Source organism: Hyposmocoma kahamanoa, unplaced genomic scaffold (genome assembly GCF_003589595.1).
Source record: "Hyposmocoma kahamanoa isolate Upper Pololo Valley unplaced genomic scaffold, ASM358959v1 64, whole genome shotgun sequence".
Lineage (NCBI taxonomy): Eukaryota > Metazoa > Arthropoda > Insecta > Lepidoptera > Cosmopterigidae > Hyposmocoma > Hyposmocoma kahamanoa.
In genome coordinates this window covers 5,268,903-5,292,096 of record NW_020653852.1, presented here as the reverse complement: position 1 = coordinate 5,292,096, position 23,194 = coordinate 5,268,903, and the positions used below count along the sequence as shown (strand labels likewise).

At 35.9% G+C, this 23,194-nt stretch overlaps 1 protein-coding gene across 2 annotated transcripts in view; it reads right to left on the bottom strand.

Moving 5' to 3' along the window:
- Positions 1 to 23,194, bottom strand: part of LOC113230620 (hillarin) — a 120,819-nt gene that overhangs the window by 81,922 nt on the left and 15,703 nt on the right. The window contains exon 2 of one of the 2 annotated variants that reach the window (XM_026464615.1): positions 8,966 to 9,233. In XM_026464615.1, coding sequence (XP_026320400.1) covers positions 8,966 to 9,115 — 150 coding nt within the window. In that variant the 5' untranslated portion in view covers positions 9,116 to 9,233. Of the gene's footprint in view, positions 1 to 8,965; positions 9,234 to 23,194 lie in introns of those variants that run through there. The other variant, XM_026464616.1, reaches the window with a different exon arrangement.

Here is a 23,194-nt window from a genome sequence, read left to right as displayed (position 1 = left end):
GAGCGCTTCAATTTGCCTCACTTAGCGTGTGCGGACAATGTGTCTATGCGTTATTATTCTAAGAACAAAAGTTAATAGTTAAGGAAGTTTTTGAATTTTGTTGTGTCTATCTACAATAAATTACATTTCGATTTTTATAATTATTATTATTTATTTGTTGAGCATTGGCTATATGTATAGCCATCAGCTTAAACAAGTAACAAATAATTACGAAACTCAAAACGTAATAATACCTGAACTAAAAATTAATTTGTGTAAATACTGTAACTACAAAAACCCGCCATTTTTTCCATATTATTGCGATTTTTAAAACGTAGGCGCTAGTGTTAACGTTTGATGTTTGAGTTGCCAGTAGAAAAATTCTTTAAAAAAGAATTGCAATATTATTAGTGCTAAATATAACTTGCAAGCTTCTTGCAAGACGTTTAATAACGTTTATTGTGCCAAAGTAAAAAAAAATATTTCAATATTTTACATACAGTTTTTTTGGAAATGCCTATATTACACAAATAACTAAGCTAAGTCTGTTGACCTTTCCCAGCAAAAAAATTCCAGATACGAATATTCAAAGTCAAAGTCAAAGAATCTTTATTTCATAGGTAAATTTGTACACTTGAAATCGTCATACTGATTAAATTCTACTGCTCATTCGCAAGTTAGATTCCCCTGAGATGAATGAGCAAGAAACTCTAGGGGTTGCTCTTTGTAAAAATACATTTGAAAACATTTATCATTACAATATTTAATTTAAACATCTTAGATTGAGAATACATGAAAGAATTAAACGGGTTGTTACCAAGGATTTTTGTCTTCCAAGTACTCAGAAGCTGTATAATTATTATTATATATACTTTTAGTACAAAATTTTTGTTTCACTGTAGTTTTAAAACGCGTAAATGGCAAATTTTGAGTATCAATCGGAGTCTTATTATAAATGAATTTGAGATTTTATTATGACGACTGTAATTCAAGTAAGACGTTAATTTGAGTCTAGACAGACTCAGTATAAATATAAAATGCTTATAAGTTGTTGAACAAATTATTCGATGACTTCCAAACATTTAACAATAAAAAACATTTAGCGATCAGCAATTGCATGAAAATGTAATTGGAATTTCATATTAAGCTGTGTGGGGTTGAAATAAAGTAAATAAATGAATGGTATCATAGTTTATCCATCTTGTATCAATCGTATCAATCTTGTATCCAACCACATACTTCCTTCTAAAGGGATTGTTTTTGGCTATAGTCCGCATTAATTGGCCCAAACTGCATTGAAAACAATCATTGAAGTATATAATGTAACGTGTTTCCATCTGAAACCATAAAGAACAAAATCGCACCTTTTGTGTAATAAGGCAACATCTGCAAAATAATAAATTTTCAGGAAAGATGTTTAAAGAATCTACTATAACTTTTTTACCTACTTCAAAAAAAGGAGGAGGTTCTCAATTTGTCTATTTTTTTGTGTGTATGTTACACGGCTACTTCGGCATTTGTGAACCGATTGCGCTGATTATTATTTATTTTTTTTAATAACGCACACACTCAACAGTCACGCACTATGAAACCCTGTGTCGCGGGTGCCATGGACACATACATAGACGACCACAAATTACACCAAAACTCACGAGAGAAATAAATATCTCTGCGTGGCAGTCCGGCACGGTAACCGTTCATCCACAGAGGCAGTTAAAAGGAAAGAGGGTACCTCAGTCCTATTTAAATTCGAAGATATTATTCCACCTTTAAGGGTGGCAAACTAGGGGATGAATCCGGTTGCGCGCACTTCCCGGTAACCACTCCACGAATTAAATATTCGGTTTTTTTATAAAAAGTTATTACAATTAAATAAGTAAGTAAGTAAGTAAGTAATTTCACATTTGTTACGTGTACTAGTTCGTTCATGTGATAAAAGCACTTTTGACGAATGATCACATATATAGCTTTATTATATTAAAGGTTCTTTATTATAGTAAAGTAATAAATTTACTAATTTATGATTGATTCAATTTACAATTCACCAAAGTAATTGATTTGAATCAGTTTTTTATAAATGCGGGCTGTGGACTTCACGCGTTTTGATTAAGTGTTAATTAAACCTTCCTTCTCCGACATTGTGTTGTAGTTCTTCTTTTTTACAGCTATGTTGTATAGTAATATAGTAAATATATTACCCTAAAACCCCAGCTTCAAGGTCTGGCTTACTAAAAATTCTCTTCATACATGCTCATACAATATTTACCTAAAACGGTCACGTTTGTAAACAAAGTGAGCAAAAGTACACACGTTAGATCAGATGTTAATGACTCATTCGGTCTAGAACAAACGCTTTTATTGCGGGTAATGTGAACGAGGTTAATAACAGTACATCGGTGTACACAATCGGAATTTACTTGTTATACTTTTTAACAATTTTTATATTTAATATTGCCTCGACACCTTTTCTAGAGCAGAGATCTGCGAGTGTGCCCTATGAAAATGAATTTGATTCTATTTTGGTTTCGTAATAACATTCACTTAGTTTCTAGAATCTATTATTTGCAGTGCTTTGAAAAAAGAAGACGAAAGAAGAGACATTTATTTAGTTATCACAAATATCACCACGGTAAACAACAACAAAAACAACTATAATACAAAAAATGTAAACAAAAGAACAAAAAATAAAAATTACAATATTAGTCATGAATTTTTCGCGATTGTTGTACATACTTTATATTATAAATTAAATTCTACTTTGCATTATTTCGCCATGAATAAAATAGACTGTAAAAATACCGTCAAATTCTGGCTTATAAGTAAAACTTACAATGAAACAGAGGACTTGCTGGAAGTTGTTAAATAATTATTTTTATATAACCATTAATTTATATAAACTACTAATTATCTTATTGTTAAATATAGAAAATCTGTTTTTAAGCTATAATATAAAGATTTTTGCCCAAAAAAAATGCCTAAAGTACCGATACACAATTACTTAGTTTAGGCATCGCAAAACACATCGGGTTCTAATATTAAAATGTATAGCATCACTATGAAGATCGTATAATTTAGGTTCCTTTCTTATTTGCTTCTATTATGGTTATTTTAATACTATAATAGATTTATTTAAATTTATTTTACTAGTATAGTATTAGATTAAGTTATGCTGAGATAAATTTCTTTATCTTTATTGGAAATTAATTATTTTCGGGTCTAAATCTTGTATAAATACAAGCGATTATCCGAAAAAAATGGTTTCATTTCCAATATACATGAGATCATAAAAAAGGAAAATGTGAAATAAAACAATACAAATTAATTACATAAAAAAGACACAAACACAAAGCTATTTTGTATGGTGTCAGCTGTGGTAACAAAAGAGTCACCAACTCAGTATTTGCTGGAAAACACAATGCGTTCTTAGCAACAATTTGTCAGTTTACTGCTTTCAGTCAGTTAGCTGTTTATCGTTTTAATTTTACCATGAAGATAGGTGGCATATTAAATGCTAAATTTGTTTGAGAAATTAAGTGGTATTGCTTAACAAGAAAGTGTGTTTTGAAGACAAGTTACCGCTGCAATAGAACAAGTCGTGCTGGTGGTAAGCGACACGCCTGTCCATAACACAGTGCCATCGAGAGCTTAAAACCACAAAGATCTGAGTGGTATTGCCATTGCGCCCGTCACTTTGAGGCTTATTTAACAAGTTTAATTTGCCTGTAATTTCACCAGCACCCTAACCTATTCAAAACCGAAATGCTCACAACTGTTTGGTGGCAGAAATAGGTAAGGTGGTAGTATTTCCCTGGACGAACTCTTTCATAAGGAGCCCTAGTGCTACTACTTGATTCATAATGATTATTGAAAATATATTCTAGTCATCATAATAGTCAATCTCAAAATTAGAGAGTACCAAACCTATGGTCAAACACGATCTCGGAAAAACACGTCTCTTGAGGCCTTGTGGCAACTTAGAGGACAATATTACTAAAAGTTTTACGAGCGTTTAACATCTTCAAATGGGCAACGATAATGGACTGGAATCCGCCATTTTGATACAGTTTTAAAGCTTTATTTTCGGAAAAACTTGAAGTAAATTGAGTTCCGGGCGCCTACGCATTGGTGGAATGAAGATATATTCGTACAAAGTCCAAGGTGATAACGAAATCTTCTAATTATCACCACAAAGATCGTACACTTAGGAAAAATTCCTTCGATCTGGCTAAATTCGATTCAATGTCTTCCTGCAAACCGTGTCTGACGATATGCCATAAGTTGGCAAGTCACGGAACGAAAAGTTATAAAAAAAATCATAAAAAGTTTTTACCAAAATCGTTAGGGATACGTCGTCACGAAAAACAATAAGTTTTTTTTATAACACCAAGTGAAGGGACGAATAAGTTGCAGTGCCACTCGGAGCTTTAAATCGCAAATATCAGCGGGGCACTGTCATTGCGCCCATCACCCTGAGACATAGGTTGACAAGTCCCTTACCCTTACCCTTCCAAACCGGAACGCAGTAATGCTCACATTACTGCTTGGCGGCGGAAATAAATAAGGTGGCAGTACTTCCCTGGACGAACTCTTTCACAAGGACCTCTACTGCTACTAAAAAAGTAAGCTTCAAATGTATTCCTTTTAACTTATTAAAAACCCCGTAAAAAAGAAATATACCCAATGAAGAGAAAAGTGCTTGTCATGCCATGTAAAGAGATTAAGAAAACAACTTCGGAGAAAACAAAATGGTCATTACTAAACTTTTTTTTACTAAACCGTTTATGATGATGATGTGATGCTATTTCATCCGTCGTTTAATTTAGCTTTAGTTTAATGGACCGAATGGACCTTTCTTACCCATTTCGTTTGTAGTTTCTAATTACAGTCGCCTTATAAAGATGTAAGTCCAGCACCAGCCGATTAATGTGATCGTAATGTTTTTGGACAAAAATGAGTAGTGTGTTGTATAATCGTCAAAAAAGGTATATACCTACCTTAACTATAGGTTTAATGCATTTTAGTTTCAGATTGTGCCTATTGCCTTATCGTCGGGGATATGCAATGACGCGTAACTAGCATTGGATTATGAGTTTATATTTCAGTAATTTAGAATCCAAATCAATTCTGAGTAAATGTCGTGGAAACAAACTTAGTGTGGTTTAAGGGCATTTATTGTTATGAGTCCGTAGATAACATTAATTATTACTTGCTGTCCTAAGGTTATCGTAAAACGTGTTTGCAAAATCGCCCATGTTTTTTTTTAATATATTGAGTGATGAAAAAATAGTTATATTAACGCTTTACATAAGTTGTTATAATCCATAGGTCCCATTAACCATAGGACCAAACAAATACCGTGATTTTGATCCGAAAATAGTTTCATTTCTTCTGTGTAACAATCGCGAAAACCTAAGAACTTTTTTTTTATAACATCTAGTGACAGGACGAACAAGTCGTGCGCTTGAGGTACACGCCTATACATAACAGTTGCAATGCCACTCAAAGCAATCGCAAAGATCTGAGGGGCACTACCACTGCGCCCGTCACCCTGAGACATAAGTTGACAAGTCCCATGTGCCTGTAATTTAACCTCACAGTATTACTTGGCGGCGGAAACAAGTAAGGTTACTGCACTGGACGAACTCTTGCAAATGGAGTTCCACTGCTACAAAAACCAAACTGCTTCTACTGCGTTTGTTCTTCTCTACCATGTCTACCTTGTCTTTTCCATTACTTGATGCAACAACGCGTCTTACATTTAACATCAAACTGACTGCTATCAATTTCATAAATATACTTACAGTTATACTTTTTAAATAGTTTTTTGCCTCTGTTTTCTTTTCTTTTTTTCTAATACTAAGTAACGGGACGAACATGTAGTGTGCCTGTAATTTCATCAGCACCCTCACCCTTCAAAACTGGAACACAGTATTGCTGGTATTACTGCTTGGCGGTACAAATAGGTAAGGTGGCAGTACTTCCCTGGACAAACTCTTTCACATGGAGCTTTACTGCTAAAAAACTTGCCATTATAATAGTTTCTAAATAAAAGTTTTTGTCGCTTAGAATTCTCCTGTATACAAGGTGTCTCAGGGCTATAAGTCACGGGGGGAAGTACTTTAAATATTGTAGATACGATATTTTACTTGGATACATTATTTTATTTTTAAAAGTAAGTAATATTTTCATTCAAAGACTTATAATAATCTCAATACAGAGTACTAAAAAACTGACCTCAAAAGTTTGTGGAATTACGTCTATTTGCCAAGTTTTATTTCAAAATAACCGATTTCAATCGGCTACCGGAAAGTGCGCGAAACCGGATTCATCCCCTGGTTTGCCACCCTTAGACCACCCTTGTGCCACCCTTGCTTGTTGTTACCATTGAAATAACAAAGTAATAATATTAAATTCTTTTCCTGTAAAATTTGGTAGATACGCGCCTTTTACCAATACTACATACGCGGATTTGCAGTGTGCCCGACGTTATGCCATTTAAAAAACAATTAAACAACTTACTCACTAATGAAATGTGACATATTATGTCTATACATATCGCACTATTAATACAATACTTTATTAACTCAAAAAGTATATTTTCTCGGAATCGACGAAAAACGAATTACTCGCTTCCCGTAAAAGATCTGTGTAAATTTATGTATAAGTCCTACTTGCCAACCTACACATATTAAAAAAAAGCTTCATATTTTTTAATAAGGATTATTTTTTTATTGTTGGCCAGAACTAGCTCACACAAAGCGTGTCTCACTTTGAGTTAAGTAGTTAAGTAGATATAATTTAGTTGTTTTTTACAATATTCTACCGACGGTTTTATTGACGCGTAGATAATCAAATTTTACGTTCAACAATGGTATAATCCTGAATTACACCTATTTTAAGTTATAACATTATTGGAATAGCAGTGCGATATGTTACATTCCATTAATCAGAGCTGTTGTCGGAATTCTTATATGACTAATCCCTAAATTCATTGTTTAACTTTTGACATTTGTGTATATATTTTGGCATTATTCAAATTATATTTTTATATTATTTTTTATTATTATAATTATAGTTCTTTTCATATTTTTTTATAGTTCATTTAGTAACATTTTGCAATTATTATCATTATTGACCTATATAACCATCAACAAGTTTAAATTACTGACTTACTTATTAAACCTGTGTGTTTGCCCACGTGATATTATTAAAAAAAACGTTATTATATTGTATTATTATTACTTATTTGTTGAGCATTGGCTGTAGAATCCGTCAGCATCAGCTTAAATAAGTAACAAATAACTACGAAAATCGAAACGTAATATAAGTCAATGATAATATTACTTAAACTAAAAATGTATTTGTGAAGATACTGTATCTACAAAAACCCGCCATTTTTTTTACTGCCCGGAAACGTAACTAAAAAAAAACACATTACACCTGGTTTAGTCTATCGAAGCGTGTATGAGTGAATGTATAATATACCTGCAATATTTATATGCCTAATGTTAGGCCGGGCACAGTGACCGGTGGAAAGAGGGCTTGGCGGATCCCCCCTATGGCGCTCGTACCATAGAGGCGATCCGCCCTAGTCCTCGTAGAGTGGGTAAACCGGTCCCACGGGCCACTGTCGTACCACCTTGTGCAGGTGCTGACCGGGCACGGCTGCTTCGGTCACTACCTGCACAAGGTGGCGAGGAGGGAACCGTCCCCGTCGTGCCACGAGTGCGGCGCTGCGGATGACACCGCGCAGCACACCCTAGAGGTGTGTAGCCGGTGGGATGAGCAGCGCCGCACTCTGACGGGGACTGCAGGGCAGGACCTCTCGCTGCCGAGCGTGGTTGCCGCCATGCTCGATAGCGAGGAGTCCTGGGCGGCGGTGGCCTCCTTTTGCGCAGAGGTTATATCGCAAAAGGAGGCCGCGGAGCGGGTGCGCGAGGATGCAGCGTACGCGTACCCGCTCCGGCGCAGACGTACGGGGAGAAGGCGAAGGCAGTTCGCTGCTCGCCTGATCCCCTAGTGAGACCAGCGGGCTCTGGACAGGGACTCCGGAGCCTGCATTGCACGGCCTCACTCGTCTGGGGGGCGGGTCGGAGGACAACCGACTCGCCCCTCCGTTGGCGCGGGAGCCCTGGCGTAAGCTAGGGCGGCCGGGCGGCGTCGTGGTGAATGTTCACTGATCCCACGGCGCCGACTCAACCGGCGAGAGGGAAACCCGGGGGGGTTTTAGTGGGGTAGGCCCTCCAGCCTGGAGGGAGAGTCCCCACATAACCCCTGAGTCTCCCTGGGCTCAGGGGTATCCATAAAGATTCCCCCCCGTCAAAAAAAAAAGGCCGGGCACAGTGAAACTATACTTCATTTGTAATTTGTCAGCTTCTGTATAACATGTGTTTTCACAAATAAACGAATTATGAAGTATTGGAAATGAAACTATTTTTTCGGATTTAAATCGCGTAAGGGACGTTTCGGACCCTTTACAGGTCCCGTGGTCATAGTTGACTGAGGTGGTGGTGAACGTCGGTTTGTTGGAAAAAACAAATATACGAGATTTAAATCCGGAAAAATAGTTTCATTTCCTATGTGTAACAATCGCGAAAACCTAAGAACTCGTTATGAATTATTTTTATTATGAGTCTATTGAAATAATGTTGACATTGGTACGATTATAAATGTTTAGCAGCTACACATCTCGCTATCACGGCGGTAGAAATAATCGTGATAAAACTCGAATATAGATACAACGTTCGTTTTCTCGGGTCTGGGTATTTGTCGTACCGTCGATGTTTCAGATTTCCATAACACAAGTGATTTAGCTACTTATTTTGGGACCAGCACCGTATGTGAAGTTGTCTATAATATTTATTTATTTGAGACGGTCATGGTGGCGGACTATGGTCTAAGACATCTCCTTAAAAGAACCCCGTGTTCAGCAGTGGAACGTACAAAAAGTTAACGATTACAATAAGGAAAGAAAAATAATACGTACCTTTAAAGTAAGCTTGGTGCCGCAAACAGCACATTTGAAGCACCCACTATGGAAGAAAGTAAAGTCTTTCAACGGTCCAACCCTGTCCACTTGGTACACAATCTCATTGCAACGGAAGCAGGTGCTTTCGTAAAAGTTCGGCCGATACATCGCGAACTGTGCTTTACCACAATATTAGAACAGATCAAGTCATAATTTACACTAAAATTCACTAAGTCACTTTTGGTTTGTAGACTAGTCACTTTGTCATCACTTTACTTCACTTCACCTGAAAGATATTACTTTATTAGTATATGCACGTGTGAAATACAATAATTTTAGAAGAACTCCATTTCCAAGTTTTTTTAACAAGATTCTTTCGTTCTTTGTATACGAAGTAATAGTGAATGATCAGAAAAGTCCGTGCGGCTGTTGCCACTATCTAACTTTGAACAGAACAGAGAAAAGGTCTTTTTTATTAAAAACCTTTTTTATTCTGTATGGTACAGAGTCAAGAGCACGTCAAGCTTGACACTTAATATTTAAATCCAACTGTATGCCCCTTACGATAAGAACGGTAGAAAGTTCAAAGTGTCAAGCTTGACGTGTACTTGACTGTACAGTATAGATTTAAACGTCGTAAATGTCAAATTTTGAATGTCAACCGGAATCTATAGAAGCGTATACATTTGCCCCATAAATGAATTTAATTTACAAGCGACGGGACAAACACGTCTTGCGCCTGGTGGTAAGTGACACGCCTGTTCATAACAGCCCCTGTCACCCTGAGACATAAGCTGACATAGCCCATGTGCCTGTAATTTCACCTCACATTATTACTTGGCGGCGGAAACAAGTAAGGTTACTGCACTGGACGAACTCTTGCAAATGGAGTTCCACTGCTACAAAAATCAAACTGCTTCTATTGCGTTTGTTCTTCTCTATCATGTCTACGTCTTTTCCATTACTTGATGCAACAACGGGTCTTACATTTAACATCAAACTGACTGCTATCAATTTCATAAATATACTTACAGTTATACTTATTAAATAGTTTTTTGCCTCTGTTTTCTTTTCTTTTTTTTATAATACAGAAAAACATGTAGTGTGTCTGGTGGTAAGCGCCACGCCTGCCCCCAACAGTTGCGGTGCCACCCTGAGCTTTTTATCACAAAGATTTGAGAAGCACTGGACACCCTGAGACATAAAGTTGACAAGTCTCATGTGCCTGTAATTTCACCAGCACCCTTACCCTTCGAAACCGGAACGCAGTAATGATCACATTACTGCTTGGCGTACTTCCCTGGACGAACTCTTTCACAAGGCACTCTACTGCTACTAAAAGGAGGTCTATTCTTTAGTACACAAGGTTTAAGGGGAATTGGTCATGGTGACGAAGTTCTCGTAACTAACACACACTTTTATTGATTCATTTACACCCTTGTTGAATTTTCTATAGGGTTATCTTATGTCATATAGCTTTTCACTTCCATTCTCCAAAATACCTATGGGGAATTTACCCATGGTGACTAAGTACTTGTAATTAACACGCACTTTTATTGATTCGATTACACCCTCCTTGACTTGCATAAAGGGATCAGAAAATTTGTTAAGCATACCAAAATGCTACTGCCATATTACAAATTGTTTACTGTTGAATTTTTTAACGACTTGACCATATAGATTTGTTTTTTCTTTTAAGGCTATAGTAGGCCTCTATTATCGTATAAATTACTCTAATTTTCTTCAATTTTAACGACATAATTCATCGGAAATTCATGACAATTTAATAACAGCAATACATCGCAGTAAATTCTTCTTTGAATCCTTAGTCATTCCACGGAAGGAATCAAAGGGTTATGGACGTTACAAGTAAAAGACAAAAATCAGTACAAGAGGCGTTTTGTTGATAAAATTAGTAATAAAGTTTTAAACAATTTTGTGTTTTAAACGAAATAATGGGCTATGTTTAATGTACTCATCAATTTTTATAATTTTTTCCTCTCTATGAAATTAATGTCAGCGCTATGCTATGAGAATTTCAAGCTTTACCAAAATTGGAAATAAATATTACCACATTTCTTTCTCTCTCTACCTCTATCACTATCTATCTGTCTCACACCCCGTCTATCATTACGTTTATTTCTTTTTCTCCTTTACTATCTCTCTCTCTCTCTTTCTCTTTGTCGTAGCTTGACAAGTAACAGAGTGGTATTCGGTGACTCGGTCTTTCTCAATTTAAAGTTTTTTATAATGGCGATAAGTTAAATTTCGTCCGCATTTTTCGAATTTGTAAATTTATTTAAATCAGCTTAATTTATTTAAATTAGCCAGTACTGCTAAGTCAGAGAATAAAAGTAAGCTTACTTTAAAAGAAGTGCATTGTAGTGCGCAGATTGCACCGTTAGTGCTCTGTGCAGGTCTATTAGCCCGCGCATGCGTGCGATGCCGTCAGCTCTACGTGAGATTTAAGTTGGATGCTTTAGCGATCTTTGTATGATATGGTTTGTCGATTTATTTTATGAAGTTTAATGTGTGTTTCTTCAAATAAACAAGGTTGTGCTTACAAAAGGATTGTATCATATCGTGCAATATAACGTAATTCCATATCGACTGTGAACTGGCAACCGGTACTATTTCAATTTTGACAACTATACAAGATGAAGAAAAAACCATTTATATAGCACCTGGTTTATTAAACAAAAATACGTAGTGTACATACGTGTGATAAAAATATTTAAAAACTACGTATTTTTATTTATTTTGGCACATGGGACCTGTCAACTTATGTCTCGGGGTGACGGACGCAGTGGTAGTGCTTTACAGATCTTTGCTATTTGAAGCTCTAAATAGCACTGCAACTGCTATGAACAGGCATGTCATTTCGTATTATAAAAAAAATAGGGAATGCTACCATGTATAACTAAATGAAATGGGACATAAAATTTTAATTGAATTAAATAAGAAACATTTTCGGTCAAGGACGTAACTCAAAATCTTCAGTTACGTCCATTCAAGTTATAGGCATACGCATATGCATTGCATTTTGGCATGTATGTGCTATTGGTATATGCACATGCAATATGCTATGCCATATGCATTTTTATTTATTTACTTAGGTTAGAGTACAGTTCTGCCCGCCTCGTCATTTTGCAGTTCCATTTGGGATTCAGTATTTCATCTGATGAAAAATCCCAAGCAGATATAAAACGGCAGTACTAATTAATATGTTTTAAATGATTCTAATTACCAAATAAATAACTTACTAATAATTTTAAATTTAGGAAATGTAACTATTTTTTCGGGTTTAAATCGCGTATATTTGTTTTTTCAAACAAACCAACGTTTCGTGGCACGGTTGCCTGACATTTTAATTTAATAAAACTCACAATTACATTGACTAAATAAACTAATTTTGTAAAGCGGTCACTCTTGGACTAGCGTTCACTACCTAATTTCCGTGGCAATTTTTATTATTTAAATATTCAAGTATATTTTTTATTTATTTAAACTTAATTGCACACAAAACAGTACAAATGGCGGACTTAATGCCATTAGGCATTCTCGTGTAATATATATATCGTGTAAACATTATCGTGTAATGATTAAATATTATTTCACGATACAATACTTGAATATTAAATAATATTGCACTGAAAAAAAATCGAATACTTAAATAATAAAAATTGCCACGGAAGTTAGGTAGCGAATACTAGTCCGAGAATAATCGAAAACACGTGTAGCGTAAATTGGAATGTTTATTTGAAAAATTTATAAAATAAGCTTATAACTATTGTAACAATAGTGAAAAATGTCAGTCATCCGTGACCATGGGATCTGCAAAGGGCCCGAAATACTGGTTTGTTTGAAAAAACATATATACCTACGCGATTTAGAAACCACGTTTAACAATCACGAAAACCTAAGAACTCGTCATCATTGCTTGTTCGTGTTCGTTACTTCACTCCTCAGTTAATAAGCGGGTATTTCTCGTAACTTGCAATCCACACTTAAGTCAGCGGCAACTATTGGAACGTGCCGAGTTAATGACAGCTCTAATATTTATCCATAACCGTCAATACAACTGCAACTACGACAAACTTATTTATACAGCCAACTGAGCCTCTATCATCCCATGTTATGTGAATATTTCATAACAAAACGTCAGTCCTGGATTGTGCCAACTGAAAATGTGAGTATCTTACAACAAAGTTATCTTTACAGCCAGCATTGGCTGTAACGTCGAGTGTTGCTTGAATATTTCCTATAAAAAAAGGTTTTGCTTTTTTTCAAATGAAAAGATATGTTTGCACTGAATTGCTTAATCTCTTCGACGGTTCTGCAATTGTAGAAATAACGTTTTGCACGCTTTGATGATTTAGGAATTTTTAGACGATTTAAAAGTTAGTTTTGAATCTTAGTAACATTGCTTTTTTTATTCTATGCACGTTTAACTTTTTTTCGACAACTTCGATGGCGCAACGGTTTGCACTGTGAGCGCTATATGAGGAGAAATGAAAATGAAATCTTCTGAATTGATTCTGGTTTGTGTGTTCTTTCTACTGCCCTGGAGTGAATTGCGTTTGGAACTGAAATTTGGTATATTCTAAAAATTCTCTATTTTCCGTACTAATACGGTTCATTTTGCTTGGGTCGAGCGGCAGGGTCACTGGCTTTATTTCAGAATTTATTTTTTTTACAAACGAAATTAAAGTAATTTGAAAAATGTGTATCGTATTATATAGGTGTTCTATTTAGTTCAGTTGATATAAAAACAAATGATAGGTGTATGCAAAGTACCTATTGAATACAGATTTTCTTGTAAAATTTCGACCTAAGTTTGTGTGTTTTTTCTATCGTGAAAATTTTTAGGAATCGTGTTTTCACACCGTATGTATATCCTTAACTTTACTATGTATTATTTCCAAAGTGATTGTGTGTGATTGTTCCAAAGTGATTCAACACTTTCACTATAATGCGGAATCAACCAGTCAGTTTTTTTTACAACATCAAGTAACGGGACGAACAAGTCTCGCGCCTGATGGTAACAGTTGCAGTGCCACTCAGAGCTTTTTATCACAAAAATCTGAGGGGCACTGCACACCCTGAGACATAAACTTGACAAGTCTCATGTGCCTGTAATTTCACCAGCACCCTTTCCCTTCAAAACCGGAACACAGTGATGCTGACATTACTGTTCGGCGGCAGACATAGGTAAGGTGGCAGTACTTCCCTAGACTTCTTTCACAATGAGCTTTACGCTACTGAACCACTTGAGGAGGAAACTCTTAACTACAGTGTTTATCTACAGTAGAACTACAGTGTTTGAGCACATTTAATTAGTTTTGACGATTTGATATCTAACAGACGGTGATTTTATTGACTTTATGAGTGCACTGTTAATTTAATTGTAATTACATCGACCCATTTAGGCGAGGATTTAGGCCATAGTCCACCATGCTAGCCCAATGCAGGTTGGAAACTTCACACGTTCTCCAAGTGTCGCGTACCTTCTTCGACGTGCAGGTTTCATCAAGACATTTTCCTTCACCGAAAAGCTCGTTGTAAATTTATAATTAAATTTCGCACATACAAGTCGAAAAACTCAGAGGTACGCACCTCTGGATGGTCTGGCCCGGATTCGAAACCACGGCCCCTGTTTGAGAGGCGGTAGGTGCAACCGCTAGGTTACCACGGCCGAGCTAGTTTTGCTCCTAAAAACTTGTAAAAAGTAAAAAAAGACCACGAAGCCTCTTTACAATTCGCAAACAGAAATCCGCAAAGCATTAATAAATTTATCATAATTAATAACAATGTTTAATGTAATTAAGTCAGATTTTTCGCTCGAATAAACAACGGCGTTCTTTTGATCTGAATTATAAGCTAGAAACTTTCTACACGCAAACTTCACAAGTCATATGAAAGCGTAAAAGTGTACTTATGCTCTGTAATTTAAATGTTAAGGTCTATTCCCATCTATAGGATTAATATCTTGCTGACCGTGTGCTTACTTGCAAACAAATTTTTTATTTTATTTTTAGGTTAGAATTATATTCAGGGACTACGTGTGGCATACGTCTTGGATATGAAAATATTTTTTTCGGGTTTAAATAGTCTATATTTATTTTTTTTAAACAAACCACTTGTAAAAAGCCTTCAACTTGATTTGTTTGAAAAATAAAGTTATTGTCGTGTAACAATCGCGAAAACCAAAGAAGGCGGTATATGCATAAAGAATAGAGTCTCTCATAGAGAATAGCAATATTATCTCGCGCTTCTTTGTTTTTCTTTTATAAGAACTCCTTTCCACCAGAGATGTGCGAGTAGCGAGGCGGTGTGCCAGAAAAAATCCACCAATAGGATTACTCCATTTTCCAAACCTCGCTTAGCGCAGCTGCGATGGAAAAGGGTTAGCTGAGCTAAGTGTTTAAACATACAAAATAGCGAGACATGTCTGCGAGAGATGTGTACATGCGATGCGGGCGAGGATTGTGGGATTGTGTGCAAAACTGTGTAGGAAACTAGAGCTACTTACTATACTATAATAAACTATACTTTCAAGCATGACACTAACTGACACTGACATATCACCACCGCTCACCCCACCACACCGCAAAAGAGTTCATAAAGCATCCTTGCGCAGCTTTGGTGGCAAACATCACACAGTTTCACAGCGCCGGCACACATCCTCGCACCGCCTCGCTATCTCGCGCATTTCTGGTGGAAAGGCAGCCTTATAATTATATATTTAATGTGTGTGGAAATAAATGGTTTAAATGAGCTATGGACAAATCACAACAACAAAAAACTTTTATTACGACGATCTTTCTCAAAAGGTTTGGAAATTGAACCCCACTGTAACAGTAGTGCGTTATCCTGAAGACAATTGACTTCTAAATTTGTCCCGTGATCGAAGATACCCTGTGTACTTGGATTGTTATACCTTTACAATAAGCCCTCTACTCGAGTGATAATGATACAGATCAGTCGATTGTGTTGTAACAAATATTACTGCTTTAGTATACCACACTCTAAAACACGGTGATGCAATGAATATGTGTTGTATCATGGCTTTCCAAATAGTCTCATAATTAATGAAATCCAGAGAAAGAATAGTAGTCCATTATTCTGCATTAACCTTCATATGTCACATTGCTACGGACAGGTGTTCTCTAAGAGAGTGGTGAGACTTCGTTCCACGATTTTGGGCCCAAAACACATTGTTTCTAGGAACTTTATTCGATATACAGATTTTAGATAACATTATTTGAATATTATTTATTATTATTATTAAATATTCACGGCCGGATAGTCGAGTGGCTTCCACATCGGTTTTCATGGTGTCGCCATCTCTGAGGTTTCGGGTTCGATCCCCGGCCGGGTCAGTGTAGAAAACTAACTTTTCTATATTGTCTCGGGTCTGGGTGTTTGTAGTATCGTCGTTGTTTCCGATTTCCATATGACAAGTGCTTTAGCTACTTACTTTAATATTTATTTATTTATTATTTTATTTCGGTATTATTAATAATAATAACAACTATATATCTGTAACGTAGTCACGAATTTACGAGAGTTATAAATGACGGGAAGATAGAAGGAAAAAGAAGGAAGACAAAAATGACACACAGTGAACAAATAAAAAAGAACGTCAGAGCAGCTGTATAGCCTGCGTCTTGCCCTCTGTATAGAGGGCAAGACGCAGGCTATGGGCCGTGAGGAGTGGAAGAAACTACACCGATAAGACTGGCTGGTTGATCTGGCTCTTAAATAGGATGATTTTCAAATAGAATTCAGTTGGTCAAGTTATGAATGCGCTTATAGAGGAATAAAGACAGATAGGAATAATATTTGTTACACTACTAACAATATTTGTTGCCTTTGGTGGAGACCTTATCCATAATATGGGATTCACGTAACTTGGGTACCAGTCTCCCACTATAGCTTTGTTTATATGTTTTTGTAATAAATACCTCTGTAGTAACTGTATGCTATTGGGAGAAATAATTCAATTTGTACTGTGTAACTAAACTAAACAGCAAACAGTTTTTTTTTTATAAAAAGTCGTGCCTGCGTGCGTGTCTGATGATAAGCTACAGGCCTGTCCATAACAGCTGCAGTGCCGCTCAGAGCTTTAATTCCCGTTTGCTTGTTATATTTCGAAAAACTCAGTGGGTCTAGTGTCTCGTTGAGATTCCAATTCGGACATCCTGCATATGAGGCGCTTCTCTGAGGCTCAACTCACACTGGCCCAGAGTCGAAGCGTCGTGTCGCGTCCTGTTTTTCAACTACAACGCTTGGCAAACGCGCGTCGTCGCGCGACTACGCTCGCATTAGTGCGCCCGGATCACAGTGTAGTCGGCGTCTGAGTTGAGCCTTACAAGGCTATTATTGCCATGTGGAATTTAAGGACCGGTTCAGATGACATCGGTTAAGGCACGATAAACACGCGTCAGCATGTGAATGGAATTTGCAAAACGTACGCTAAACGCGCGTCTACCGCTTGTCGTCTGAACCGGTTCTAAATGTACTTAGCAGCACGCATACATACAGCCTTTAAAGTTCACTGATGAATAGTCTTCCTTAAAAAAGAAGCACTTGCCGTTATCCCCCGCAGCCACGGGTTAGCGAGCGTTGTAAGTTTTCAATCTTAAAAGATAAAGTAATCAACAGCTCATTTCCCAAATTTATTTCTTAGCCACTTTCTACGGCACTAATGAGAAAATACAAAGTGGTCCTACCAAAATAACTCGACAAAACAACACTAACCTAATATTCATAGGTGAATATTCTCTCACGCGATTCATGCGTCTCTGGAAGCATAACCACACCTAGAGGTGCCGGAGATCATTTTATACCGATTTATCGGACATCGAAGTTATAACAGGTAAAAGAACTAATATTAATTGCTATTTCGGTAACTACTCTAGCAAACCATAATGTTTTTAATGCCTGGGTCAGTCATTTAAAAAAAATAAACAACTTCAAATATATGTCACGACAATCGTGTGTGTTATTGTTTGAGCTGGTGATGTCGGTGTTTATTTATTGAAAACATACCGTAAGTTGCGTTTTTTAATTTTACCCTGAATATAAATGTTTATAAACTATACTTTAAGGAGTAATTTCATGGTAAACATTAGAACCACTCAAACGGAATATTATCATATTTACCCAAGTACACCAAAAATGTCATTAATGCTTTTTAAGTGCAGGAGTGCGGTGTATTACTGCATTTTATTTGAGATGTTTTTATTGAAGTACGGAGGGTATTTATTTAGCAATGCAGAATAATAATTTTTATTTTTAAAAACTTGTATTTAAATTGAATCCTTTTCTAATTTGCGAAACCAAATAGCCGCCATTTTGCGGTAGGATGAGCGCATCGCGTGAGCGGATATTCAGGCGATAAATACTCACACCGAAATGTTCTAGTCTATGTGTACCTTTATACAAAAAAACACAAAAGAACTAATAAGGTGCGTGTCTGCATGCCTACCAGAGATAATAATCTATCATTCCAAGAGACATGCTTCGTCATTAGAAATCTAACAAAACTACGACAATCTCATTAGTCGGCTATTATGGTTCTGATAATGCTTTTTGTTAACAGTTACTTTTTATCGGTTCGCGTGTGCGTTAATTTTATATGATTCGTTGATATCATTTTAGTTGAGTAATTAGAAAATGATAGAGTAAGAACAGCTTTACATTTTCCTGATTACATTTTAACGTGAGCTAGTTGTAGCTCCGTTTTTCCATTGGTGTAGGCAGAAATCACAACCTTCCATTAGTAACGATTCTTACACATCTTGTCTCATTAATATCTTCAGACATTTGTTATTTTTTACACAAATTTATACTTTTGAGGCAGAACAAGCAAAACTTACCCTTAATGTCTAAATAAATACACGCTTATATAACTGAAGAATATCAAATCGTATCTAAAGTCACATATGATCCGTACCTGTATTACCAAAAGTATTTAAGTCATAAAATACACACTCACACACACACACCCATACACATTCCCATACTCTGAAAATCATTCAATGCTTTATATCTTTTTACTGTAAAAATATTGTATACTATCACTGTATTGTTCTCAATCTAACATAGTTACTGTAGCATAAGGAAGAGCGGGAATCCCTAGCACAAGTATGATATATATACTTAAAAGGGAGTCTCGAGCTGCATGTAGTGATTGAGCTTCTGCATAAAATATTTTTGAATTTTCAATTCTTTTTTAAATAACATAAAATATATGAAACAAATATTATGTATATGTGAAACTTGTAACTATTCCGTTTAAGCATAAAAAGTTATCGACTAATTAGTTAGTCGTTCTAGAAGGGAGTTCCTTCGAGACCATTCACGTTGCACTCGCGGCGAAACCATGGACGTTGCAACACATTCTAAACATCGAGGTAATATGTTTTATACACGATTATGCCCCAATTTTAAAATCAAATGAAGATCTCAATATAATTCCTTATACTTTGAAATGTAGCGCAATTGATACTGTAACATTATACTTAAGAAATAAATAATCAAATCTAGACTACCTCAGTGGCCGAAGCAGAACAATTTCCCTGCTGATCTACCACGAAGAGGACCCGCGACGGGAGAAATATTTGTATGGCCTACATTTGTTTCTCTCGTGAGCTTGGGTATAATATGTGGTTATCTATGTGTATGTCCATGGCACCCGCGACAAAGGGCTTGCCTAGTGCGGGCTATGAGTAGTATATCAACGAAAATAATGGATAATTATCCGAACGAATAGTTATTCGTTATTTTCGTTAATATGTCTGAGTCTCACGGTGGTTTTCTATTTAAAATATGAGTAGTAGAGCAAAAATCTAATATAAGGATTATATATCACATTTGCGTGCATTTTATATAAAGGCGTATAGATACATTTCACATATAATCATTAATTTACCATATTGGTATCTCATGATATCACGTCTGTGAAATTTTACTTAACAACACAAATTCAATAAATGCTTATAAGGAGTCGGTAGAAAACTTTGAATCATACAAAAGCTGTCGAAGGTAATGACCAAAACTATATAGCCTACAAAAGGAGTTTCACTGCTTTAACATCATATATATAATTTTATAAATTTGTGTTTTCCGGAAGAATTTATTATGATTTGATTCTCATCATCATCAAGTCATTGTAAACAAATTAGCATCAAAATTAGCAGACTTCCGGAGGGGCCCTGGTTTCATCCCGATGTTTCCCTTTATCGTTAGCAAAAGGTATTGCTAGTAAACATTGAAAACAATACGTAGCTTACAAATCATAATGATAGGTCTTCGTGGCACAAACTACAGAAGGCATATATACACATCAGTGGGTGAAGTGGGTCTGTGTATGACGATGATATTTTTTTACAAACGAAATTAGAGCCAGTTGATATAAAAAATCATTGGTGTACTCAAATTACCTATTGAATAAAGCGGATTTCTTGTAAAATTTCGAGGTAAGTTCGTGTTTCTTTTCTATCCATTGACTTACAATTATATGTACGTCGGGTCCGCGCTAAAAAGTGTTCGCACTTGTAAGGCGCTAAAATCGTATACAGAGCGCGACACTCCGCTTTAGTCTTCATTTGTTCTACGGACAGCGCGATACTGCGATGACATAACAATTTAAATTTCGAATAGGTTGACTTAGGACATTTTTTTCGTGGTTTTTGTATTAGACCCGTCGTCCATTTATTTGTAAGTCAATGTTTCTATCGTAAAATTTTTATTAATTAGTAGTAGTAGCAATTAGCGTATATCGTCAATTTTACTATTATATTTTTTTCAGAGTGATTTATTCAACGCTTTCATTGTTATGCGGAATGAACCAAAGTAACTTTTTTTATTATAACATCAAGTGACGCGACGAACAAGTCGCGCGCCTGTTAATAAGCTACACGCCTGTCCCTAACAGTTGCAGTGCCACTCAGAACTTTAAGTCGCAAAGATCTGAGACATAAGTTGACAATTACCGAAGGCATATATACACATCAGTGGTTAAAGTGGGTCTGTGTATGATGAGGACCAGAATATAAGATAGCGTAACAATTATTGAGTGTTACAGGCTGCGCGGCAAAGCTTATTAAGCTTTCGTAGTTTGATGTACATTAAAAAATATTATTTTAACGTGATTCCATGCTTTTTGTTTCATTACAATGATATGCAATGACGTTCCTTATGTGTAGAGGCACTTAGTTTATAAGGTTAAATGGTTCATGATTTAGTATGTCGTCGTTGCAAATTTAATATCTCCTATGTGTTGAAAGTAACTATCATAGAAAAACGAAAAAGCTTTCTCCTGTAAATTTTTCGTACAGAGTATTTTTGTTGATTGTCATTGAAATAAGAAGAAATTCATATGAGACTTTTTTTCAGTCGGTTACTCTTTGAATATTATGCTTTTTAAATATTTACAAAACTTCTTGTCGACCAAATGACACATACGAGGTATTAAATATACAACGACGATGTACTGTTTTCTATGTGGAAAATTCCAAATAAATACATACATAGCAGACTTCATAGACACTTTTACTATAAGACTGTAAGAGCACGTGTGATTTTTTCATTCTATTATTTAACTGATGACACGAGCTTCGAAAATATTGTCTAGATCAGAGTTTCTTTAACTTTTTTGTCCTATCGAATTTTCAAATTACTGTCATTGCTCTCGTCATCCTAGTATATAAGTTAATAAGTGCAATTTAATTTTGCAAGTTTAATTGCACCACCGCCCTTAACCTTCAAAACCGAAACGCAGTATCGTGGTAATTATGGTAACGTGGTAATGCCTGGACAAACTCTTTCACAAGGAGCTCTATTGCTACAAGTTGATTTTCTGACAATTAATTATTATTATTATGTGTTTAAATTATTTATTTATTATTATTAATAGCGTAGACATATATATCTGTTCTTAAAGCTGTTAACTGCCACTGCCAGTCATACCGTGACCATCGAGCGTGTGCCGTTTCGAAATATTGGGAGAATAATAAAAAGTCATAACGTGGGAAGATACCTGTAACTATAGTCGTCACAAAATAAGAGGCACCTTTTGGTACTTGTCATCGCAACGTAAATAGGGATATGAACTAAACATATCGGTAACCATATTAAACGATTCTCGCGAAAAATCGAGTCTTTGATCATTTAGATCAGGGGTTCCCAAACTTATTTTGTGTACTGCCCACTTTGAGAATAAATTATTTTTTAGCGCCCCCATTTTTTCACCTACTTAAAAACCACTATAACTTCAAATTAAATAAATTATTGTGGCTATATTAGCTAAACGAGATTTTTACTATAATCCGCAAGAATTAACTTGAGACCTGAGCGCAGTAGGTACTACACAACGGCGCTCAGGTCTCAAGTTAACTCTTACGGATCTTTACGGATACACCTGCCAATGAGAATGATTATTGAAACGCAACTCTATAGTATTCAGACAGAGTATCTTTTATTGAAAATAAAACAAAGATAATCGATTCTAATATAAAAACTAATGTGAAGGATGAATCTGATGCTGTTTAATAAGTTTGTAGATATCAGGTTCTAATTTACTCAAGAATAGCCGCAAGTCACCACGTTCGGTAACATGCAAACGATTTCTCTTTTTAGTAAGCAGCGTAGTCGCAGCACTAAAACCACGTTCACACTAATATGACGATGGGAATGCTATCAAGAATCGTTGAACGATTGACCACAATCCAGGGTACAATTGCGGGATCGGTTTTTGTAACCAAAATTCTTGGTAGCCATTTTTGAACTTGATTTTTATTTCCTCGTTGTTCCTCGTCGTCAATTCTATAAGTTCTTCTTCCTGCTGAGGTGATATTGCTGTGTTGACATTTGAAAATGGATCCAACACCCAGTCTGGTATTTCCAAGTTCAAAATGTCCTGGTATCGTTCGGTGAAGTCAATGTGGAGGTTTTCAAAATGTCGGCAGTTGGCAAACAAGTCGTCGTTACTGCAGTATACTGATACATTCGGAAAATTTTGAAACTCACGTCTGCCCATATTCTTTTTTGTGTAGAAGCAGTTTGGCTGCGAAAGCAGCAACGATATTTTTTGTTATAATTAAATTTCGTTCATCGCCTTGCAGTTGGAAATTTATGTCGTTGAACAATTTATACAGGTCTGTCATGTAAGCTACATCATTTTTTGATGTAATAAGCTTGTTGCGTAATTCTGTATCTTTAGTTTCCAAGAACTCTATC